We start from the raw sequence: 25886 nt of genomic DNA on the forward strand, positions 1-25886 counted from the left end.
CTCCGAGCCCGTGCTTCAAGAGATGAACAAATGCAGGAAGGTCATCCCTTCCACCAGCAGCCAGAACACCGGACGAAGGTCAGAAACCCCCCCATGATGAGCACCAGACGTCCCCGACAGAAGAAGCTGACACTGACTGGACCATTGTTTCCTGATGACGGCGACAACAATTTTTTTTCCGTTTCTCCTACCAAAAAAGCATGGTGACTATTGAGCAAGTCAACCGCACCTCTGACCCTGTCGTCCGCATCAGCTCAACCAACGGATCTAAGCTGTCCTTCATCTGCGTTCTGCTTGTGGCCATCTCGGTTTTCGTTCATCAGCTTGATCGTATCACTAGTGCAGAGAAGGACGACTCCTGTGAGCTCTGGTCTGGAAGTTTCGTCTTCGTCTTCTCGGTGACCACTTACCGTGAGTGCCACCTAGTGCCGGGGAACCTCTATTCTGGCCTGTCTCTTCATCCCGGAGCGTACGAACAGTGGATTCGGCTGGAAAGAGCTGGCAGAGGCATTATGGAGCTTCTCTCCGTCCCCGACTACGGCCAGCGAGTCGCAGCATTCCCTGACGCCCCCATTGGCCTTCTCCCCTCTCACCTCTGAGTTCCATCGTAGACAGAAGCACCCCCCAATCCCAAATCATGGGCCTGCTCCCCTTGTCTTGCCCCTTCCGAAACTCCCTAAGCCTGCGTCTGCCCCCCCTCCCATCAACCAACCAGAAAAGTCCCTAGAAATCATCCACCTTCCTTCAAACCTCCTTCACGATGGGCGTTTAGTGCTGGTGCGCTCAGTCGTCATCAATACCAGTCCCGACGTCAAAAAATCTGCCATCCTCTAGTGGCTGAGCACTGAATTAAGCCTCCCATATAACCCCCGAATCTCTTACCTGATCTCCCAAACCTGGCTTGTGCACTTCTACACCCAACGAGACATGGCGGCAGCCCTCACCCTCCAGCCCAACCCCCTTGCTGGAATCATCAGAATCTCAGAGTGGCTTCCTTCGATTCCTTCCAGCCAATTTGGCCAATGGGTGTCCATCATTGGCTTACTGGTGGAGCTATGGCAATCAAAGGTCTTCTCGGGCATTATCCCCGAATTAGGGTCAATCATCGCATTGGACCCCCTCACTGAGCACTGGCACTGGCTGGATGAGGCCCGAATCCACGTCAACCCCCTTCGCTCTTGTGAAGGTCAGTACTTCAGGTGCATTGTTGTTGACAATGCTCGGTTCTGGGTCCGGATCACCTTTTGTGCCATGGCGGATTTCCGACATAGGGAGAATCATCTTTTAGACGAACCATCTCGCGACGCGCTGCTCCAGATTGCTAGCTCACCCATGCCAATAGAAGGCCCCTCCCCCCCCTCCCCCGAGATTAACCCTTCAGATTTCCAACAACCTTCTGTCAGTCCCCAACTACCTCCAACCGACATCTCCCCCATCTTTACTCTAGAAATAACCATGCCATTAACATCACCCCTCTCCCCTCCCCTCTTCCCCCCCCCTAAATTATCATTCTGATGTATGGGACCAGCGAACAACTATCCGTCAAGGCCGCCCCCAAAACCACTCCCCGCCTACCGGCACCACAATCCCCCCTCCCTAAATTATCATTCTGATGCTGAATCCTTCTCTGGGACCCGCGAACAACTCTCCGTCAAGGCCGCCCCCAAAACCACTCCCCGCCACATACCGGCGCCACAATAGAGGCTAGCCTCGGCAGTTGCTTCAAGGTGAGCCAAGTGATCACACCTGTTTCCCCCACGACTCAGCAATGGGACTTTTTGTATTTCTAGAACCAGGCGAAAGATCCCAACACTTCGTGGAGGCATTATAGTCTGAGCAGCACAAGTGTGACCCTGAAGCTGGGCGCAAATGATGGAGTTAGTGAAAGTAATGGCCTTGTTTTCTCGGGGCCACTTCCTGGGGACCACCACCCCTCTGAAAAGTCAAAGAATAAAAGGAATGGTCAATGATTGTGCTCTCATGGAACGTTTGTGGAATTGGTTCGTCGTGGCACTGAGCATCTATTTGGAGCTTCCTTTTCTCTGCCAAGACCAGCATTGCTATGCTTCAAGAGACTAAGGTTGCATCTCTCCCCCACAGTTTTGTTTGAGATATCTGTCCTTTGAAGGAGCCAGGCTGGCTTACTATTGACACCGTGGGCACGACGGGAGGTATCCTCCTTATTTGGGACATCTGCATTATTGAGGTTATAGACAGCTTTTGGGGTAGCTACTCTCTCGGCGTCAAGCTTCGGGATAAGTGTTTGGGCAACACTTGGTGTCTTGTGGGGTTCATGGGCCCACTAGGCATAATGGAGGCACCTCTTATGGGATGATCTCCTTTTGGTCTGTCAGAGATGACCTATCCCTTTGTTACTCGCCGGGAATTTTAACATGATTCGTTTTTGCCACAAGAAGTCTCCGCCATCACGGAGGATCACTACCTCCATGAGGCTTTTTACCGATTTCATTGGCTATTGGGATCTTGATGAAATTGCCTTATCTAGGAAAACTTTCACTTGGTCCAATGGTAGACAACCCCCTATCATGTCAAAGTTTGACAAATTCCTCGCCAATGAGGATTGGCTTTGGCTCTATAATAATGCAACTGGCAAAGCGGTTTTAGATCATTGGCTGATCATGGTGGATACTCATTTTGGAAGTTGGGGGCCCTCGCCCTTCAGGTTCAACAATACTTGGCTTAAGGATGCCACCTTTGATTCTTCTTTGCAATCCTTTTGGAAGAAGATTGTGGCTCTCAGTCCTAGTGGGTGGTTCCTTCTGATGAAACTCAAGCTTCTCAAGCCCCTTTTGTGCTCATGGTCCTTGGAGCGTCAATCTTCCTTTTCGTCTGAGAAGGTCTCTGTTCTTTCCTAGGTGGCTGCCCTTTGACTCTGATGAGGAGTCCAAATATCTGACCCCCTCTAAAATAGCTCAGTGCTATGCTCTTCAAGGGCAATTGCAAGTTTTCTCTCGTTGCGATCTCATGCATTGGAAGTAGCAGGCCCGTTTCAAGTTGCTGTCGGAGGGGGATGCGAACACAAAATTCTTCCATGCCATTGCCACTACCAGGAGGAGAGCCAACCGGATAACCTCACTTTGCATCAATGGCAAGGTTACCTCGGACCGGTCTCTTATTTCTAACAATTTGGTGAGCTTTTTCTATACTAAAAGCCAGCCAGTTCTGCCTTTTTTCCAGAGTGTTAACATACTAGCTATCCCCGCGGTGGGTGCTGATCTTATTGAGCTTCCTTTCTCCAAGCGAGAAATCGAGAAAGCTGCTATGGGCCTCCCTTTGGACTGAGCCCCGGGTCCGGATGGGTATAATGATGAATTTTACCGTCACTGTTGGTCTTTCATTGGCAAAGACATCACTGATATGGTCCATGCGTTCTACCACCGAGGCATCACATTCAAGAGTATTGGGGCTTCCTTCATTGCTCTTGTTCCCAAGAAAGACGGGGCGGAGCAACCTTCAGATTTTCAGCGTATTAGTCTCACCACCAGCACTTACAAGGTGCTTGCTCGTCTTCTTGCCAATTGTCTCTGGGTGGTTCTTCTTGTTGTCATCCATCAGGGGCAAAGTGCTTTCATCAAGGGAAGGAATATTCTGGACTCGGCAATGACTTGTCATGAACTCCTTCACTTCAAGGCCTTGAAGCTTCCTAGGTTTATCCTCAAGCTTTTGAGAAGGCATTTGATAGAGTTAATTGGTAGTTATTGGACACCCTTTTGGGAAAAATGGGGTTCGGGAACAAGTGGCAGTTCTAGCTCAAAAGTCGCATCTCCTTAGCCAGCTATTTAGTGCTTCTTAATGGGACGAAGTGTGACTACTTTAAGGGAACTCGTGGCATCTGTCAGGGGAACCCTCTATCCCCATTGCTCTTCGACGTGGTGGCTGAATATCTTTCCTCCCTGATCTACTCGGGCAAAGAGTTGGGGTGGCGCCTCCCTGCTACAATATCTGAGGCACTATGGATCAGATTAGAAAGCTAAGGGCTGTTCTTGGCTTAATCAAGTTGGCTTCGGGTCAGAATATTAATTGGAAGAAAACCGCTCTACTTGGGTACTATATAGACAACGCAGTTCTTCGAGATGTGATAGATTTTTTTCGATGTGCTCTTGACAACACGCCAGCTACTTATCTAGGCCTCCCTCTATTTGATACTCGCCCCACGGCTGCGCTTTGGCCTCCTCTGATTGAAAAGTTTGAGAAGAGGCTTGCCACTTGGTTTGGAAAGCTCTTTTCCACATCGGGAAAAGTTACATTGTTGAAGTCGTGCTTGGCGGGGCGGCCCAATTATCTCTTGTCCTTCATACAGTGCCCGTCCTTGGTGTGTTCTAAGATTGATGCTATCCGTAGGTGTTTCTTGGAGAGGCTCCGACGACACCTTTAGATATCATCTTGTTAGTTGGAAGGAGGTACCTCGGGTTAGGGGTGGTCTGGGTATCCGGCCTATGAAAGACATGAACTGTGCCCTCCTCCTTAAGTGGATTTGGAATCTCAATTCCATGCATAGCGGCTTGTGGAGGAATATGGTGAGATTCTCTCTTTAGCTCTCGAGTCATTGGTGGAGAGAGGGAGGCGCTCCTCACTGTCTGTCCCCGATTTGGAAGTTTGTTTACAAGCTGCTCCCCACATTCAAGGCTGCAACTTCCTTCTATCTTGGGAATGGGAGGACTCTCCTCTTTTGGACTTATGACTGGTGTGGCCCCCGCCCCCGCCCCCTTATTGAGGATTACCTGGGGCTATCTAGGATTGCTGTGGATTTGTCCTACTCGGTGGCTTAATTGTGGAACAATCAGTCTTGGAGCCTTCCCTTTTCGTCGGGGTTTGAATGATGAAGAAGTTGTGGCCTTCTGCTTGCTTCTATCTTGCCTCAGCAGTGTCATCATTCGGGACCGGGTGCATGATAAGTTGATTTGGAAGCCAAGTATCAATGGTATCTTCTCAATTACCTCAACTTATTCCCACATCAGGGAGGATGACCCTAGCACGCCTGAGCACAAGGCCAATCTTGCCTGGAAACTCTCTGCTCCAAATAAGATAAAATTCTTCTTATAGACAGCCATTGGGGAGCATATCCTCATTGCAGTCAACCTCCACAAGCGGGGCTTTACAGCCTCCGATAGCACCTGCCATCTCTGCGGCGTTTGTGAGGAGTCCGTTCAACATGTTCTCCTTCACTATTGTTACTCTTGGAGAGTTTTGTTGAGGAATCGTCCCACATGGATTAGTGAGTACAAAAATCTTGATTTTATTTGTTGGGAAAGAGGTTTCTTAAGTTGGCTAGTCATTTTGGGATGGGCCTTGGACCCAACTTACATGGCATCAGAGCAAGTACTCATATGTGAGCCTAAACCTAAATTATCCACTTGTAGAGCCACAAAGGAGGGCCTACACCTAAATTATCCACTTGTAGAGCCACAAAAGAGGGTCTTCACCTAAATTATCCACTTGTAGAGCCACAAGAGAGGGCCTACACCTAAATTATCCACTTGTAGATCCACAAAAGAGGGCCTACACATGAGGTGGTGTGTTAAGGAATAGTCCCACATGTATTAGTGAGTAGAAAGATCTTGAGTTTATTAGTTTGGAAAGAGGTTTCCTAAGTTGGCTAGTCATTTTGTGATGGGCCTTGGACCCAACTTACATGGAAAGCAATCTTTCAGAAAATTGGCATCCAGCTGGGCCTTCATCAAGATCTTTTTGGCACTGTCTAGATGGTTTTGGGGACTTGACTGCCTAGAATCGGCAAGTTGCTTCTCTCTGCTTGCCTAGCCCATATCCTGTGGTGTCTTTGGCTTGAGCGAAATCACCGGTGATTCAACCTCAAATTCAGCAACCTGGAAAACACTGTCTCTTGTGCTGTAGGAATGATTTCTAGTTGGATGCATACAAGGAAGGAGTTTGCCTCCTAGGTAGGTATATCTCTTCGCTTGAATTGGAGTCTACTGGCTCATATGGCCGGTCCCCAAAAGGTGCTTACTATGACATAATGGGAGCCTCCTCCTTGTGATTGCATCAAGTTGAATTTTGATAGGAGTGCTTTGGGATGCCCGGGGCTAGCGGGTGCGGGGGAGTTTTTAGAAACCACAGAGGAGAGACCATTCTTTCCTATACGGGACTGGTTGGTATTGCAGAATCTAACACTGCTGAAGTGACTGCCCTTCTCCATTGATTAAAAATTTTCAAGGGCCGTCTTCATGGAAAATTGTTCATTGAAGGGGATTCCAAAGTTGTTATTAGTTGGTGCTCGAGCACAACCTCCCCCATTGGTGTCATTGGCCTACCATTTCTTCTATATCTGACATTGTATCTACTATTTCATGTACTTGGAATCATATTCCTAGATCAGCCAATTTTTCAGTGGATAGATTAGCTAAAGTTGGAACATCCCTGCAATCACTCATTGTATGGGACGGTTCCTTCACCTTGTAATTTTGCTCTTTGCAGTTTTTTTATATAACTTGGCACTATTTAAAAAAAAAGAGATAAAACTAAACACATAGAATAAGATAGTGTAACTGCTGGACTTCATAGTAAGTGGCAAATGATGATATTGCCCTTTAGTAGATTTTCTTATGGTTTTTTTACACATTGTTTGGGAAATACTGTATCTAAGCACCCCAGGAAATTGCAATGCATAATCTGTCATAGAAATCAAGATTATTACTTATGCCTGTCCCCTTTCTTCCATCAAATAATTTTAGATTAGAACATATAGAAGGATTTAATAGCTTTACAGAATAGTAAACATGTGTTCTTTGTAATGTGAACAAACTTTCCCACGTTGTAGTGGCTAATACAATTTTCTGTCAAAGGGCCTCATGTTTTTTTTTTTTTTTTTTTTTTTTTTTTAAATGAATGTGTGTATATTGATAAACAGAGAAAGGAATCCAAACCTAGCTTTGGGGGGCGGACTCCACAACAAAGAGTTGGAGAGACACACCCTTTTTAGCCTAAGAGTCTGCTAAGTGATTAGCAGAGCGTGGAATTTGTTTCCATATACAATTTGACCCAGAAAGTAAATTACAGATTTCTTTAAACATATCCCAATGTCGCCACAGAGGTTGACCATGGTTTGCACACCAATTGATGACTACTGTTGAATTGCCTTCGATATAGAGGAGGCCTGTGAGATGGCTGGTGAAGACCTTGAGACCGTGCAAAAGGCCAGAAAGTTCTGCAGTAGTCGAATCTGTGCTGCCAAGGGGACCTGCATAAGAGGAGGAGTTCACTATTTTCATTATGGATAACACCATTAAAGCCTGTAGGATCAGGGCAGCCTAACACACTGCCATCAAAATTGAGCGTTATGTATCCAGGTGGAGGAGGGGTCCATGTGGCCATAGTGGGGGGGCGAGTGGGCTTCATGTTTTAAGTACAACTAAAGACAGTAAGAGAAGTCAGTGCAGGAGGATGAAGAGCTTTAAGGGTTCTAGGGTTTTGAGTAGAAGAAAACAGTGAGGTGGGAGTAGAGGGAAGATGAGAGCAAGATAATGAAAGAGACCAAAATATTTCGTCAAATATAATACTACTACTGAAGTACTATAAATAAACCAGGTTAAAAATGGAAGACTGAAAAAAAAAACAGGGAACAACTTAAAACTGTCTAAAGCTCTAGTTGAGCTTTGCTACTACAATGCCTTTATTTGTAATCAGTTTGCATCGGCCCGATGTGGGACCCATCAAATAGGCCTATGTGTAGCCATGAAACAGTCAAGACAATGTAACTTGTTTTAGGGTTACTTCTATTCTTTTACATACCCATTTTCAAGTTTCACTTGCAACTGGATCACAACGAGGTGCACATGTTTCATGATTTAATGTGCTTGGCAGAATACCATTTTCCAGGAGAATGTGCATAAATTAATTTTCTTTCCGGGGTGGGGGTCCAAAATATGTTGAAAGAAGTTTTGTGGACATTTAAATCAGTAATCCTATACCTCTGAAGCACATGAAAATTCCAATGGTGTTTTTATATCTTTGCTTGTATTTTATGACTACTTTCCTGACCTTTGTCTGCACCTTCACATCCGTTTTCCTTGATATTCTCCTTTAATCTCTTTATATATATCTTGTTTCTTATCGCATCAGATTGGGCTTTGGCCGTCTCTAATCCTTCTGTTGTTTATTTAGGGTGTGTTCCATCATTGGAGGAGGGGAATGCAAAGGAAAATATATTTAGCTTCCCATGGTCAAAACAAAGGCCTATCATACTAGGTATGTTAATGAGCATTAGTTCTTAGAAGTAACTGATGAGTAATTAGAGGCAGCAGCAATGATATTTGTTTCACTGTAACACAGGACCAAGATTTTTGGATGCATTTCAGGAGCCAGCTTCATTCCTGGCTATAGAGCCGCTGTTTGAGGTGTTGTTTTTGGCCCCATTTTCTTAAAGCAGAAAGGTTGTTATTAACATTCTTTACATGTCCACTAAAAAGCTTTGTACTCTCACTACAGAGGGAAAGATACATGGTAACATATAATCCTGCAAAGGGAAATGTGTATGCATTATTCAAAGATCAAGCCAAGTCTGATGACATTCTAAAAGCAGCTTTCCATGTGAGCTTCTCTCTGTTTGTGTGTGTGTGTGAGAGAGAGAGAGAGATTCCTATTATTCAATGGGAATTCTTAGAGGTTTTACTATTAATACTCATACTTAGACTAAAAGATCTGGTATTCTCAGGCCCATGTACTTCTCCATTTCATCCGTTCATCAAGTGCCAACCACCCTTTGAGAAAAGAAGGCGTTAACACTCAATCTGATTGTGATGGATCCCTGATAAGTCATACTAACTTGAAAGTTGGCAACTTAGAGTCTCTTGTTGCAGAATCTTGTCAAGTTGTCTCAAATGCATATGGGCTCTTCAAGAGCAAAGCAGCTGAACAGGTAAACCTGCTTGAGCCATTTGTTTTTTGTGAATGAAATTAAGTATTCTTATGAAAATAAAACTAGAGGAAAATAGTTATTGTTTTTTATATGGTGATGAAATTTTACTATAAGGAAGAGAGAAAGGAGAGGCTAAAAACCCTAATTGTCGAGATCCATATATAGAGAAATTGCATTAAGAGAGGGAAAGAAGGAGAGGAAAATAGTTATTATTTTTTATATGGAGATGATATTTTACTATTAGAAGAGAGAAAAGAGAGGCTAAAAGCCCTAATTGGAGGTCCAGTTATATAGATAAATTGCATTAAGAGAGGGAAAGAGCGGGGGGGGGGGGGGGGGGGGGGGGTCTAAATCATGATCCTGACCATGGATGGCCATATCTGAAGCCCGATATGTATCTGGTCACCCAAAATCCCATACATATCAATCGATATGGGTGACATATTGGGTTGCGCATTGGATGTTCTAAGGTTATGGCCTGATATGGGGATGAAAATACATTTTAGAAATCTAAAAAATCTTTTTTTTTTTAATGAAAATGAGAAATTTATTAAGAGAGGAGAAGCAAAACTACAATACAATAGGGAGAGGCACACTCACGACAAGGAGAGCTTGACGGGAGGCGCCTCTATTAGCTAAAGAGTCGGCCACCGAGTTGGCCGACCGATACACATGAGTCCAAATACAATAAACAGAAAGATACAATGTCCATAATTGAGTGGTAAACAGTCCAATGACACCATTTTGCAATTTAATTTACTTCGGTTGCCTTAGCTACATAATGTTTTTTGAAACATTGCATAAGAATAAAAAAATACTAGAGATACACCCATTTTGCCGTGCTAGTGCTGTTTGAATTTGAAGAAAACCTAGATTAGGGTCTGTTTGGAATTTGGATAGGGGAAATAAGAAAAAGTTAAAACTTGCCTTTTCCATGAATCCATTATAGAACTCTACAACCTCCTCAAGCCTAAAGCCTTTGAGTAATGCATACGATGACACTAACCCGATATGAAATCAATATTAAATATTTGAAGTAGTTGTTATTTATAGATTCTATCTGATATTTATTAATATTTGATACCATTGTATTTATTAATACTCATTTAATAATATACTATTATAATATGCAATAGAAATTTTCTAATAAAACTTTGGGCTTTGATTCTTTGCCCTTGGGCTTTGAAATAAAACTTTGCCTTTCTCAAAAAAGAAAAAAAAGTTTCTAACATAATATTACGTTATTTAATGTTAAGTTAACACAATATTTTAAACCAACCATAAGCATAATCTTATTTAAGTTAATCTTTTATTTTTTAATGACATAACATATTTATAATCATATTTTGGTTAAAATTAAGATATTGATATAATGATTTATTATTAATATAATATCAATATTGTTGATTTTTAGAACTCCATGAATTTAGCTCATGGAGAAAAAGGAGAGGCTCATTGAGAGAAAACAAGAGGAAGACGAGGTTATGGACTTGATGTCCTAACCCCCCCCTGAAGCTCTATTTATAGATTAATGAAATTACTGTATTACAAATACCCCTGAACTTAGGGTTTAGGGTTTTAACCCTGAAACTTTAATCTAATTACATCAATGCCATCTTTGTGAGATGACTCTTTATTTACCATCTTGCCATCATTGTATGTGGGCCTATGGGTCTTCTCCTTGATCTGTGGGCCTTGAGCCCGTCTTCTATCTCTTGGATGCATGGGTCTTTCTTGGTCTTATGGGCTTGGGTCCATCTTCTAATACACTTGGATATGTGGGCCTTCCTTGGTCTCGTGGGCTTGGGCCCTGTCTTCCAACACTCTCCCTCAAGCTGGGGGTGAGAGAACAACATGAACTCCCAACTTGCTGCAAATGATGTATAAAATCTTCTTTGTATAAAATGACACATCTTCCAATATGCCTTCATCTTCCAACACTCCCCCTCACGCTGGTGCTCTTGTTCATGAGGCCCAACTGGCATAATATCAGTGAGAGTAAATCACTCCTAGCCGTTAAGACATTGCTCCATACTCTAGTCTTAAATCATGCTAGATGTAGGGCACACTTGTTAAGCACCTAGCCAATACTACCCAAAAGACCGGCCTGTTAGGAGCGGAAGACATAGGTACTTAACCTAGGACCATAACATCCTAGCCCATACTAGGGTCGTGTTATGGGCCAGCCCATACCAGTCCATAACACCACACCCCCCATCGTGAGCCGACGACCACAGCGGCACACCGACACTGACCCGACCCAAGGATTACACAAGGACCTATCAGTATTCACGCCTTTGTGCGCTTAATCCAGCCTATGCGCCCACCGGGATTCGAACTCGCGACCGAGCGCTAGCTCTGATACCAAATGTTAAGCACCTAGCCAATACTACCCAAAAGACCGGCCTGTTAGGAGCGGAAGACATAGGTACTTAACCCAGGACCATAACATCCTAGCCCATACTAGGGTCGTGTTATGGGCCAGCCCATACCAGTCCATAACACCCTCCGTCTTCTGTAGGTAGTGTGTCTATCGACATTGCTCTGAAGTGTCCACCTCCACCACTGTGTCCCTCCACAGGACAACGAATCTTAAGTGTTAGAGTAATATATGACATTAATGGGGGAAAGTAACTTAAATGTAATAATAAGTTCCTCTGTCATGGTGTCCCAACCTTTGACATTTGATATTTTTGACGGGTATTAAGTTCTTCCGTCATGGAATCCCAACCATTGACATATTTGATATTTTTGACAATAAATAATGGTATGAGGCCACCTCTCCTTCAATAATAATGTCTCATCCAAAGAGACACAATAGCAGCAACTGAAATGGGATTGGGCCCATATAACACGAACCAAAATAATCATTGTAAAATAACCCATGAAATAATCCAATGCAAATATCTGTACCAAATAATATGCTGACCAAGGAATAATCTGTCAATTCTTCAAAGTAATAATTCAGCAAGAGAAAAAATTTACTGAGTCGCACCGAGTCAAATAGTAGACCAATATATCTGAGTCGCGGCAGAAATATGTATAAGCTTTGGTCTAGACATGTATACCGAGGTAGAAAATAAGTGGCCTGAGTCAGGTTGACCCGGACCGAGTTGACTTGGTCCGAGTTGGCCTAGGTTGACTCGGCAGAACATAAGGGAGCACCTTGGGTCGGCAGGTTGGCTAGTTCACTGGCTCGTTGGCTTGACCCAGGCGAGTCTGGGTCTCAGCAAAACAGGAGCGACCCGGTTGATTAATTGAGTTTCCTAACTTAGGAAACAATTTAATTTTTCTACAGTATCTTCTTCCTCGACCAAACAGAGCGGAACCAAAGATCTCGCAGCCTTCTTCTTCCCCGATGCCGAAGGACTCTTGGCGGACTGGTGTGGCTCGATTTCAAGTGGCAGCAAAACAATCCAGAGAGATCTTGAAGACAAAATGAAAACAAAAGCTTTCCGAAATAAAAGACATCATCGAGAATCAAGCAGAACGTTGAAGGTAAGATTTTGACGACGTCGGCAACTTCCGAAAAACAATAACGTAGAATAATTTTTCGAAGACAGGTAGTAATGAACTTTCCGATAGCAGTAGATAGAAACATAACAGAGTCGTCTTCTACCTCCAGAACAGAATCTACGGCAAGACAACTCGGATTGTAAACATTAAAAAAAACAGAGCAATGCTCGGCAACTTCCTCACCGTGAGAAGTTTTCTCCGGCGTAGCGGAAAAATACTTCTAGTTGCAGTAGAGGCTACCGGCAGAGCAGAGTGAAGGCCGGCGAAGAACATCGATAATTTGCGGAGAGAAGTAACTCAGCGGCAGGTAACTCTGCGAAAGTTCGACGGGAACACAGTCCTCGCCGTGAGAAGTCCGTCTCTGGCGCTATCAAAATTTGAGAGCTGGACAACAGCGAGAGCAGAGAGGTTCTAGAAAAACCGCTCTCTGTAAGGTGGCAATGGAGCTCTGATTTCTGCAGCGGAGCAACAACAAGAGAGTTGTGTTGGCGATGAACCAGCAAGAATCAGAAATAGCCGGGCTTCGTCCTCCGGCCAGAGCCTCAAAATAAAATAAATCGGCAGATGATGGTTTTTGGAAACTAATATCACGAGCAACTTTAGGAAAAATAAAATAAAACACGAGCAACAACAAAAAAAACTATGGGAAAAACGAAGGAGAATGAATTCTGAAAATCAAAGCTCTGATACCATGTTGATTTTCAGGACTCCATGAATTAGCTCATGGAGAAAAAGGGAGAGAGACTCATTGAGAGAAAACAAGAGGAAGAAGAGGTTATGGACTTGATGTCCTAACCCTCCCCCTGAAGCTCTATTTATAGATTAATGAAACTATTGTATTACAATAATACCCTGAACTTAGGGTTTAGGGTTTTAACCTTGAAACTTTATTCTAATTACATCAATGCCATCTCTATGAGATGACTCTTTATTTACCATCCTGCCATCATTGTATGTGGGCCTATGGACCTTCTCCTTGATATGTGGGCCTTGAGCCTGTCTCCTATATCTCTTGGATGCATGAATCTTCCTTGGTCTTATGGGCTTGGGCCCATCTTCTAATACACTTGGATATCTTCCTTGGTCATGTAGGCTTGGGCCCTATCTTCCCACAAATATGTTACTTTAATTATAATATCATAAAAATAATTTTAAGTAATATCTAATTGTATTATATATTCATATTATAATGGCATTTAATTTGAATCTTAAGATGTAATCCATAGTTAATAATTTAATAATGTTATTTTTATAATAAATGTTACATATTTAATTATTTTTTCATAATATCAAGTTACAAATCAACAAATATTACAAGAAAACAAATATACTTAAATTTTTAACCCTAAACTTTAGGATAGGACCACATTTAGCAATAATTTTTGAATATAAGTAAAATCTAATCAAATTGTAAAAAAAAAACAGATGAAGGGTAGTTTGGTCTTTTTACATTGATAGTTGCCTCTAGAGTAGATATTATATTGTCTAGTATGTTTAGATCTGTCTCGAATTCAAGTTTGGTGTAATTTGAGTAGGTGTATTGGGAGATACAAGGGTTTAAGTGATTTGTAAGAGAATAAGGGCGTACTTGTAATTGTTCATCACTTAAGTTATAAAGAGGATACGAAAGTCATTCCAGAATTTTCTATCCTTCTCCTTCTCAATTTCTCTTTCTATACTCTTCAATTTTATACTTTTTCACAAATATCCTCCAAAATTTAGTATCATTTATGACAGACTTGGGTATGAAAATTAATCAAAGCTTAGGAAAATAGGGATTTTTTTGGTTGGAACCAATTATTATACCTGGGTTGGATTCGAAGTCCCATTTACCTGTATCATATCAACCAAAACTCCTAATGTTCTTTTTTTTTCCTGGGCAATCTTGACGAGATTTCTTAGTATTTTGTAGTTCTGGAGCTCCTCTACTCAGATCTGTAATAAAATCATGGTTTTAGGGCACATTGTGGGAGGAAAACGGAAAAGAGACAAGGAGCTGATGCCTAACTTACCAGATCTGACTTCTGGCAGCTTGTTCTCTTCTGGCTAGAACGACAAAACTTTATTTTTTTTTTTGAAATGGTGATGATTTTATTTCAAAAGATAGCAAGAAAATACATAAAAGGAGGCCTCCCTTTACAACAAGAGATTGAAGGGAGGGACCCAATTTAGCACAAGAGTTTGCACGACGAAACTTGAATGCTTGGAAATCCCTCAAGAACCCTCTAAATTTCAAGATGAGATTCACCCTACTTTGCTAGATGTGAGTGAAAGGGGTGTGGAGAGGTCTGATTTAAGGCGTAAGGTAACAATATATGTCAGCTGTATTGACCAATATGTAACCTGTAACCCCTGATACCCTGGTTTTTAGAGGGGTAATGATGTTGCAGCTCGATACATTGGCCGATACCTGATCCAAATTGATGATACATGCAACCGTGCCTACCTATCAAGCTAGTCAGGTATTTAGATAGCTCATCTGGGCAATGGTTTGAAGTAATAAGAAGCTGCTTAGAAAATTCAATTGCATCTGGGCAGTGGTTTCAAGTTATAAGAAGCTGCTTAGAAAAGTCAATTGCTTCCTCAAAGAATTGACTCACTCTTTTCTGAGCTAATTGAATTTGGAGATAGGTTATTTTGGACAGTGGTTCTAATTGATAGGAAGCTGCTTGGAAAAGTGAGTGACTATCTCAAAGAATTATGAGATTATAAGGAGGATCTTTTCCCTCCATTGTAAGAGATGCAAGCAGGGGTTTCCCTTCAATCTCTCATTATTAGGGATCCCCCTGTTTTTTAATACTTGCCTTTGGGTTTGAAGAGTTCCATCTTTTTCATAAAAAACAGACAAAAGATGTTTTAAAAAATTGTGTTCCTTGAAGCAGGGAATGAATCTCTTTGTCGTTTGAGTGAGTAATCTCAAGAGGTCAAAAGAAACTAAGATTATTCCATATTGTTCTCTGACAATGCCTCAATAACCTGCTAGCCTTGGAATGGCTTTAGAGCTGTCAGTTCATGCAAGTTCAGAACTTTCATGCAAGGCAGCACTAATGTTTTTGGAATTCTACTCTTCAATAATTAGTCTTCCTTGGAAGGAAATCAATGCAATGGTATATCTGCACATGATGGCACTGGAATGATAACGTCAATTCAAACCTAATGTAGAAAAGTACAGAAAATCCTATTCAAGGCCTTCCACTATTTAGCCGTGTGTAATTACATAGGAACAGGTAACATGGTTGGCTAATAGGAAAAGGCTGATGTTAGTGACTTTTGAAAGAAAACCTAAAATTAGAGTTGGTCTCTCTACCTGATGTAATCAACCTGTTTTGATCTGGGTTCAGATGAATCTTGTTCAAGGCCTCCATCACATAGAAATTTCTCAGCCCCCTTGAGATCCTACTTTTCATTTATTGTGCTGTAAGATGTGTCGGAAGGTGTAATTAGATCTTAGTTGTTTATTTTATTTTCTAGGAAAGTGTTTTTCTATAGAAAGTAGTTTCCTAGGGTTTACTAACAAGATATTATAATATTTTTAAGACATCTTGCTGCATTGCATCTCGTCACTCAAAATAGGGAGCTATGCTCTTTCTAAGTTTGATATGATTGGTGCTGGCCTCATTCTTTCTTAGATTGTGTGAAGTTGGGTCCAAGGCTCATCCCAAAATGACTTAGCCAAATCTAGGAAACTTTTTCCCAACTAATAAACTCAAGATCTTTGTATTCACTCATCTATGTGGGACTATTCCTTAACACTCCCCATCACGTGTAAGCCCTCTTTTGTGGCTCTACAAGTATATAATTTAGGTGTAGGCCTTCTTTTTGTGGCTCTACAAGTGGACAATTTAGGTCTAGGCCTTCTTTTGTGGCTTTAAAAGTGGGTAGATTAGGTGTAGGCCCTCTTTTGTGGCTCTACAAGTGGATAGTTTAGGTGTAGGCCCACATATGAGTTCCTGCTCTAATACCATGTTAGTTTGGGTCCAAGACCCATCCCAAAATGACTAGCTAACTTAGGAAACCTCTTTTCCAACTAATAAACTCAAGATCTTTGTACTCACTAATCCATGTGGGACTATTCCTTAATAGATTGTGTGATTCAAAGTATGACATGTAATGACACTTTGGCGTACCTAGAAGGAGAGAAATAAAGAATTTTTTGTGTGTAGAGTGAAAAAATCAAAGAAGTAGAGAAGTAGGAAAGGAAGAAGGAGAAAAGAGTGTGTTGGAGCAGGACTCTGTTAGGGCTGAAAATTGAGCTCTATGTGTTTAAATATATCACTTATGTGAAAAAAGGTACAAAAGTATAATAATGCCCCTATGTCATTGAATTCAATAACTCTCTAAATACCTATCAGACTAACTTGAAACTTGGATCATAAACTCCTATCATGATGCCTAACTTACTACAACACTTAGAGAGACACACCTACAAATAGAAAATTACCAAAATGCCCTTATACTTGTATTTCAACACTCCCCCTTAAGTTGGAGCATAAATGACAAATAGCTCTAATTTGTGATAGAATGAATAATGTTCATGCCTTCCGAGTGGTTTAGTAAATGTTTCACCAAGTTGGTTAGACGACTTTCATATATGATGTAACAACCTTCCCTTGCATTATAATATCTCTGATGAAATATCTACTTCAAAGTGTTTGGTTCTTTGTGATAGACAAGATTACTTGCTACAAAAATTGTCACTTGATTGTCACACTTCTTAACTATAGGTTTAATGATGTGAATACCTAACTCAACCAAAATAGATTTAACCTACATGAGCTCACTCATGGTATGAGCTATTGCTCTAGACCTTGCTTCAATGCTGGATTTGGCCACTATATTTTGTTTCTTACTCCAACTAACTAGATTACCTCCAACAAAGCATAGTAACCCATTGTGGATTTCCTATCCATCTTGCACCCTGCATAATCCAACATTGAAATAGCTTAGCACATCAATTTTCTCATGAGAGGTATATAACAAACCTTTTCATGGAGCACCTTTAAGATATCTTAGTATGCATAGCTTCCAAGTGTAATTGCAGGTTGCTCCATAAATTGGCTTATTACACCCACTTCAAAGGATATATTTGGTCTAGTGACAGTGGCATAAATTAATTTACCCATTGAGCATCTGTACTGAGTTTTATCCTCAAGCTTAGGGCTCTGATAATTTTGAAGACTAACATTAACTTCCATAAGAGTATTCATTCTATGTGTGCCCAGAATCCCTACTCATGTAACATGTTTAGAACATACTTTCTCTGCGAGAGAACAATTCTCTTCTTGCTTCTTGCCACCTTAATACTGAGAAAATATTTTAACTACCCTAAACCCTTTGTATAAAACTGCCGTGCCAGATAGTCTTTGACCTCACCAATTCCTGCCAGATCATTCTCGTCAATACTATATTGTCCACATAGACAACGAGAACCACGACTCCCAACTGTCTTTTCAATACAAATATGGAATGATCACAATGACTCCATGTAAACCGATACTTTAGAACAACTGTACTAAACTTTTCAAACCAAGCTCTAGAGCTCTTTCGCTACTTGCATACCTTTCTCGTCTCCCCTTGAACAAAATAACGAGGAGGTTGTTCCATATACTCTGCCTGAACTCACCATATAGAAAGGCATTCTTGATGTCTAATTAATGTAGGGAGTAACCCTTATTCATTGCCAAAGACACTAGAATGCAAATCGAAGTAAGACGAGCAATAGGAGAAATGTCTCAAAAACATCAATTTCTTGGTATGAGTGTATCTCTTGACTACTAATCGAGCCTTGTACCTATGAATATTGCCATTAGATCGATATTTGATAGTATATACCCATCGACATCCAACAATAGCTGCCCCTTCAGGTAGGTGATAAAGTGTCAATGTACCTCGAGAAATCAAGGCATCTATTTCTATAGCTTGTTTTCACTTTGGCAACAGTAAGGCCTTCTACATTGTACGAGGAATAGAAGAAGCCGACAAGGACAGGGCAAAAGTTTTATAGGAGGGAGATAAAAAGTCAAAGGGACACTTATTTAGAAACTATGTGATAAATGCATGACCTTTTTTCTTCCCAAAAGTTTGTGTAGAGAAGAATCAAAAGGTCGAGAATCTGCAGATGAAGAATCCAATGGTTGAACTTGAGAAGGAGGCTCTTGTTGCTGTACGCAGTGGTGTTGATACACTTGGAGTGGCTTTAATGGTGAAGATAGTGGTGGAGGAGTAGGTTGAGGTGTACCTGCACTATAGTCATCCATAATAGCTATAAACTGGATTGTCAACAACTGGATATCATTAACAGGACCCAAAGGGAGTGAGGACACATCTAACGATGAAAAATAAGATGTATTCTCAAAAATGTGACATCAATAGATATTTAAGTTTTCCTCGTAAGAGGATTATAACACATACCCTTATTGATACCGAGAATAACCCAAAAAAAATACATTTATCGGACCTTGGCTACAATTTATGGCTATTTTTACCATGAGAATGAACAAAACAAGTCAACCCAAAAACTCATGGACAAACATCAATTATCTTGGGTTGATGTTTTAGGATCACAATAGGTCATATCCCTGGAGAACAAAGCATGACATACAATTAATCAAATAACACGATGTGAGAAGCGCATCGCTCCAAAACGACAAAGGGACATTCATTTGAAATAACAAAGTACATGTGACCTCAAGTAGATGTTTATTTTTGCGTTTAGCCATCCCATTTTTATGAGGCGTGTAGGCACATAAATGTTTGATATAAAATACTATGCAATGAAAAAAATACTTTGAATTTTTTATTACGAAATTCCAAATCATTATCAATATGGAAAGTGTGAATAATGTCCCAAATTGGGTTTTTATTTCATTGATTTTTTTTGGTAAATACATCAAATACTTTCGATTTCTCCTAAAGGAGAAACATCCAAGTCATTGTACTAAAGTCATCTATAAAAGACACAATTTTTAAAACCAAAGACACTTGGAACTCTACATGGTCCCCATACATCTAAATGAACCAATTCAAAAAGACTAGTACTTTGACTCGAATTTAACTAGAAAATGTGATCTATGATGCTTTCCAAGTAGATAGGTTTCACACTCAAAAGACAAATTAGATGATGAAGGAAGTGATGAAGCTTATCTGCTGATGGTTGCCCCAAGTGCAAGTGCCACAAATATGGTAAAGTGTGTGTTGATTTTCGGAACATTCATGTCATCCAACAAATAGAGCCCACCCTTCTCATGCCTGGAACCAATTGGTTTCTTTGTTTGCAAATTTTAAAAAAATACACATAAGTAGGGTAAAAATTTACAACGTAGTTCAAAGATTTAGTAATGTTGCTAACAGACAAGAGGTTAACAAAAAATTAGGGGCTAATAAGACATTTGAAAGGGACATATGTGGAATGGTTTGTGCTACACCCTCACCATGGACCTGTGAGGTGGACCCATCGGCTAGAGTGACAGTGCGGTAAATGTGCGAAGGAAGAAATGATGAGAATAGGGTGGGCATACCTGACATATGTGCGCCAGAATCAATGATCTAGGATGTACTAGAGGACAATCATACCTGAGTTTGCCATTGTGGCAGTTGCTATGGATGTAGATTTGGTGTCCTGACTCGCGATGGATGATGTCATGGACTTCAACTGATTTAAGCGCTGAAGCTATTGCTGAATTTTCCCTTGAGTTTTGCTGTTTGAAACTCAATCATTCGTAGCTGTACTAGAGTTTGCCCATGCTGTTTTTTCAACTTATCCTTGCATTTGTCTGAAAAGTGATTACTTTTCCTACTGTGATTACTTATCTTTTGTCACTCCTATCACCACAGCCACAACCGCAACCTAAACTTTCATGACCTCAACCTTGTCCACCTCCTCCACGATCTTTGGGGGTGTTAGATCTGGCAGGGCTATAACTGAGATTAAGTGCTGAAGCTGTTTCTTTATTACCTTTATTCACAACTGCACTTTTTAGCCAAATCACACGGTTAAAGGATTTCTCAAGGGTAGTTACTATCATTAGCTAACACATGTGCTCGGATTGCATTATATTCTGGTCTTAGTCCTTTTAAAAAACGAACTATTTGAATTTTGTTCTTTTCTTTTCTAAGCCCTGTATTTGTGGTAAACGGATGGAAAATGCTGATTTCTTGTAGTATACCCCGCATCTCAGTAAAATAATTGGTGGCAGACCTAATTCCTTGTCACATGCTGAAATATTTGGCATATAGATCATATACCTTGGACAAGTTACTCTCTTGAGATACATAGATTCCTAGGTTATCCAAATCTCTTGAGAGGTATCACAACTCATCACCTGATCATTGAATCTTGTTTCCATACTATTAACAAGCCAAGTTATGACCTGATTGTCTTCTACTTCCCAGTCCTTTGTCATAGGGCTAGGAGGATCCACTTTAAGGTACTTTCTTTTCTTTTTGCCTCTAAGAACATAAGAATTGATCTTGACAAATTCAAATAATTCTTCCCATTCAATTTAACTGAGGTGATCTGAATTGAATGGGTTTATTAATTGGAGTAATAACCTCTCCTGAATCCATCTTCTTAACACGACCAAATAATAAACTAACCAGTATTAATCACCACCAGTCACAATCCACAAAGCACAACAGGAGCAGCATAAAATTGGCTTGGATAATTTTTGCAGATGCAAGTGGGCCCCACACATACAAAATTGAATTAGGGCAATCTCTAGTACATCAAACCAGCACCTTCAACTTCATTCAACATCAGTTAGGCATCAATTCTAAGTCAAAATCCACAAAATATGCAACTGTGATTGTATAGCACAGAATGTGCAATTCTGTGCAAGTATAAGATTTAGGTCTAGGCAGTTATAAACACTCTTGGGGCACCAACAAGAGTTGGAACAGCTAAAAGGCAACACAAGCCATCACCAAGTGGTTGTGGCCCAAAAAAAGGAGGAAAAGATTGAACCTTTACTCACTCAGATAGGGAAGATTGGTACAATCTCTAGAAAAGGGGTCACAGAATATGCAAGTCTGTGCAGGTATAGAATTTAGGTCTAGGCAGTAATAAACCCTCTTGGGGCACCAACAAGAGTAGGAACAGCTAAAAGGCAACACAAGCTATCACCAAGTGGTTATGCCACAAAAAATGAGGAAAAGATTGAACCTTTACTCACTCAGATAGGGAAGATTGGTACAATCTCTAGAAAAGGGGTCACAGAATGTTCAAGTTTGTGAAGGTATAGGATTTATGTCTAGGCAGTAATAAACGCTCTTGGGGCACCAACAAGAGTAAGAACAGTTAAAAGGCAACACAAGCTATCACCAAGTGGTTATGGCACAAAAAAGGAGGAAAAGATTGAACCTTTACTTACTCGGATAGGGAAGATTGGTACAATCTCTAGAAAAGGGGACACAGGACTTGAGAGGAGGAATATGGCTGAGGAAGGCTTCCCAAGTTCGCAATTCACTACTATGATTCCATGAAAAACATCTAAGAAGTAGAGTAGGAGAAGGAAGGAGAAAAAAAGAAGAGGCAAGAGGGAGAAAAGAGTGTGGTGAAGCCTCACTCTGTAGGGCTGAAAATCGAGCCTTATCTGTTTAAATATATCACTTAGGTGAAAAAGGTACTGAAGTACAATAATGCCCTTCATTACATTAAACTCAGTTACTCTCTGAATACTTATTAGACTAACTAGAAACTTGAAACCTAAACTCCTATTATAATGCCTAACTTACTGCAACACTTAGAGAGACACACCTACAAATAGGAAATAACCAAAATACCTAATACATGTATTTCAAAAGAGATGCTCTGCTGAAGCTATTACCGGAAGGACAGCTTATTTGATTCTCTCGGGGATTATTTTTATGGATGCTTTTAAAGAGTTCTCCAGCCAAACGTTTGCTGAACTTTCTTCTCACATTCCCTTCACTGCTTGCCATAGAGCTCCTCCTGATGTTGGCTTGACCATATTAAATTTTGATGGTTGCTCTAGGAGAGCTGGCTCAACCTGGTTAAACTTATATCTAGGGCTCTGGGTTGCTGGTGTTTTTTGGATTACAGAGTCTTTTCCTCATCTCCTATTCAGGCTTGCTTGGCAGTGTCAATTTGATTACCAAGGTTTTTCTGACAGGAGTCATAATATTTCAAGAACTCACTCTTGGTTCCAATTGTAATTGAAGGTGATTCTAAAGTTGGTTGTGGACTAGTGGGAAACTGTTCCAGCACATTATGGAATTTTTGGCACATATTTGAAGAAAAAAATAATTTTGTTCTGAGGCCTTGATATTTCCTGGTTGCACGTTTTTGTCAGCAAAGAGCTTGTTGACAAGCTAGCCAAGGAGGTGGTTAACCTTCAAAGTCTTCTTGTGCATGTTCCTCCAGTTCTTGTTTCTGATGCTTTTCATGTTGTATCTAGGCCTTATCCATTTTTTAAATAAAATTTCCCTTTCGTTCAAGCTTTATCTTGTACCAGTATTGTTTTATGTTAGTGGGCGGCTCCCACTTTTCTTTGGTCCGTAGAATACTGTACGTTTTAGGCTAGCTGCCTGCTAATGATGGTGGTTTTGGATGAACCCAAGTTTGTTAGCTGATTCTTAAGGTGTGGATAGTCCCACATTGAGTGTGGGTCTGGATGAAGCCAAGTTTCTTATCTATTTTGAGGTAGACTTGGCTCAACTCCAAGATGGAATCAGAGCAAATCCAAGTCTATGTCTGTTTCTGGTGTGTAGCCGTCTATATGTTCCCCATGTTTTGTTTTTGGTTCTCTTTAATTGGCTGATAGAGGGAATGTTGGTGAAACGCCTGTATTTTATGAGTTGTACATAAACACTGTGACATCTTTGACTAACTTGTCTGTTAAGGCCTGGGCATGAGATGGGCTGTTAATGGGTGAAAAGTTCCACATTATTAGGAAGTTGTAGAAGCTAACCTTGTTTGTTGTAAAAGATTCCTAACTTTGCTTGGGCATTTGGGAGTGACCAACATATCTCCTACAGTTTGCATGCATGGATGTGGGACTTTGACTGCAGTCACCTTAGTGGTATTGCGTCTGTGAGATGTTTGGATTGAAAGTTGTCAAAAGTTTAGAGAATAGTAATTTCATCATTGTATTTTTTATTTTTTTATATGTACTATGGGATTAAAAACATGTAACTTCATTATGCAATTTGCTTTAAGTAGTGAATAGGATGCGGGAGGTCAGCCCTAATTTCCACATGGAACTGCCCAACGTCTTTCATTCTACTTTTCTCCTTTCATCATTCTTCTGCTCTCTCTTGCTCTCTCTCTCTCTCTTTTTTTTTTTTTTTTTTTTTTTTTTTTTTTTTTTTAAGTTTTCACTTGACTATCATGTTTGAAGTACTCACTTGACTATCATGTTTGAAGTACTGTTTAGCAAAAAAAAAAAAAAGAGATAGGATTCCGTGAAGTTGCACTGCAGTGAGAGAATCTAGTAGAAAATGTTTATTTAATGTATAGTAGATATATTATGGAAAGACATTGTTAAAGTTGGGTTGGTTCCTCCCCAAATGACTAGCTAGAATTAGGAGGTCTCTTCCCAGTTGATAAGCTAGGATATTTTCAACCTCAAATCCATCTAGGGGTCGGAACGGGATGGGTCGTGGTCCGTTTATTTGAACCCGACCCAAACCCCAACCCTGAGACCCAGGGACAAACAATTAAAGGTCATTCATAGTAATACACTTTCCCTAGAGAATATGCTTCGGTTAATGTGTACAATTAGACAATGTAAAAGAAAAAGGTTAGGATAATGAAAGTTTTATAAAAACATAAGGTTGAGATCAAGGATGATATCATCCTGCATCGTCTCATTTAAAAATTATTTAGGAAAGTGAAATATACCCTTTCAAATGGAATTCACCTTTTCCTTCTTTTATTCATTAACATTGTGATTCATTTTTTATAAATAATGTGAATTTCACCCAAACTTTCCATGTCTCTTAACACATTTTGGCACTTCTTGAGAATTCATATTACCTTTCAGCTTTTCTTTTACTTTTCTTATACAATAACTGGGTCTAGATCATTTATTTAGGACAAGTCTACACTTTCAAGATACTTGCAGCTTTCAATAGAAGTGGAAAGAGCTCTTTTTTTTTTTGTAGAATTTAGGACTCCTTCATATTGATCTCGAGCCAAAGAGGGAGAGAAGGAGGAGGAGAGAAAAAGGGAAAAAGAGATAAAAGGAGAGGGAATTTAGAGATCGGATTCCAAGAGAAGGGAGAGGGGAGTTCGGACGAGATGCAGAAGTGAGGAGAGAACTTAATGCTCTACCTCTTATTAGCCAAGGGCTTCTATTTATAGTTTTTACAATGCCCTAAGGGCTACAACATTACAAGAGAAGAGACATAAATAGACAAGTAATTACATCTTCATTCTATCTTTATGAGAAGTCTTTTTGTTTACCAATATTCAACCTCTTGGACGTGTGAGTTTTCTTCCTTAGATGTGTGGCCTTGAGCCCATCTTCTAACATTTTTTATGCATTCCCTTTTCTCTGTTTTGGTGGGCAGAGGCCCTGCCTATTTCCCCGGACACTAGGAGATGGGAGGCAGGCAGGGTCCTCTTCTTGGCAGCAAGGGGGAGGCCGAAGGGTAAGGGAAGTCCCTCCCTCTCCTGCTCTCTTGCTATCAATATATTAAAAAAATTTAAATTTTGAATAAGTTTAGTCATAAATCATATGAGCCACTAAGTAGGAAAAAGTAGTCTGCAATTGATTTTTTTTATTTTTTTTTGTGGCTGTCTAAAGTTATCTTTATATTGAAACCACATTCTTTTCATTTTTGCTGCATAAAATTTTGGCAGGGCTGGGTGATGTCAGAGTCTCTTCTTAACCCAGGGAGGGCGAGACTTAGTTTGAATGTAGGCTAGGACTCGCAGCTTGCAGTCTCCAACTCTTGCCCGTCGAACTGTATTTAGGACAAGTGATGTGCAAAGCGATTCTCACAGAGTCACAGATCTTGGTCCGAGTGTGCTCCATTAATGGGGAAAAATAACTGTTTATATAGCTGTAAAGCTCATAAATATTTGTTTTAGGTTTTCTTTATGTTGTTTCGTAACTCGTAGAGCTGTCATTTCTTGCAATTCTCTTCATGTTTTCTTGTGAGCTGTTTTGGGTCTTCCACATCAGTTGTAATTTTAGTTGATAGAAAGTTTTGGCTTTGAAATTTATTCTAGTCTATCACTAGAGGTGTTATAATCCTAGACCCAAAACGATTGCCAGAGGGTATTTATTGTACTCATGACGAACCCTCTAATCAACGGGGTCAAATTCCTCTCTCTATTTGAGTCTGGAATACCTGTTCTTAATTGATTTTAATTAAATAACAATAATTTTTTTAATCAATTTCTAAAAAAAGCCCTGAGCTCTAGCATTTGTGTGGAGATGCTGTGTAGAAGGGACTGAAACATTTCTATCAGGGTGTGTTTGTGCCAATAGGAAAGTGTAACATAAAA

At 40.5% G+C, this 25886-nt stretch overlaps 1 protein-coding gene across 1 annotated transcript in view; it reads left to right on the plus strand.

Annotated features, from left to right (window-relative positions):
- LOC137946018 (protein root UVB sensitive 6-like) overlaps positions 1 to 25683 on the plus strand; it is a 35098-nt gene extending 9415 nt beyond the window's left edge. The window contains exons 9-13 of the mRNA XM_068792166.1: positions 8143 to 8226; positions 8311 to 8375; positions 8467 to 8568; positions 8693 to 8896; positions 25236 to 25683. Coding sequence (XP_068648267.1) covers positions 8143 to 8226; positions 8311 to 8375; positions 8467 to 8568; positions 8693 to 8896; positions 25236 to 25301 — 521 coding nt within the window. The 3' untranslated portion in view covers positions 25302 to 25683. The remainder of the gene's footprint in view (positions 1 to 8142; positions 8227 to 8310; positions 8376 to 8466; positions 8569 to 8692; positions 8897 to 25235) is intronic.
- The last annotated feature ends 203 nt before the right edge of the window (positions 25684 to 25886 follow it).

This window comes from Aristolochia californica, unplaced genomic scaffold (genome assembly GCF_029961685.1).
Source record: "Aristolochia californica isolate CCGP_79_NKW_82.1479 unplaced genomic scaffold, dmAriCali1.0.hap1 SCAF_12, whole genome shotgun sequence".
Classification (NCBI taxonomy): domain Eukaryota; kingdom Viridiplantae; phylum Streptophyta; class Magnoliopsida; order Piperales; family Aristolochiaceae; genus Aristolochia; species Aristolochia californica.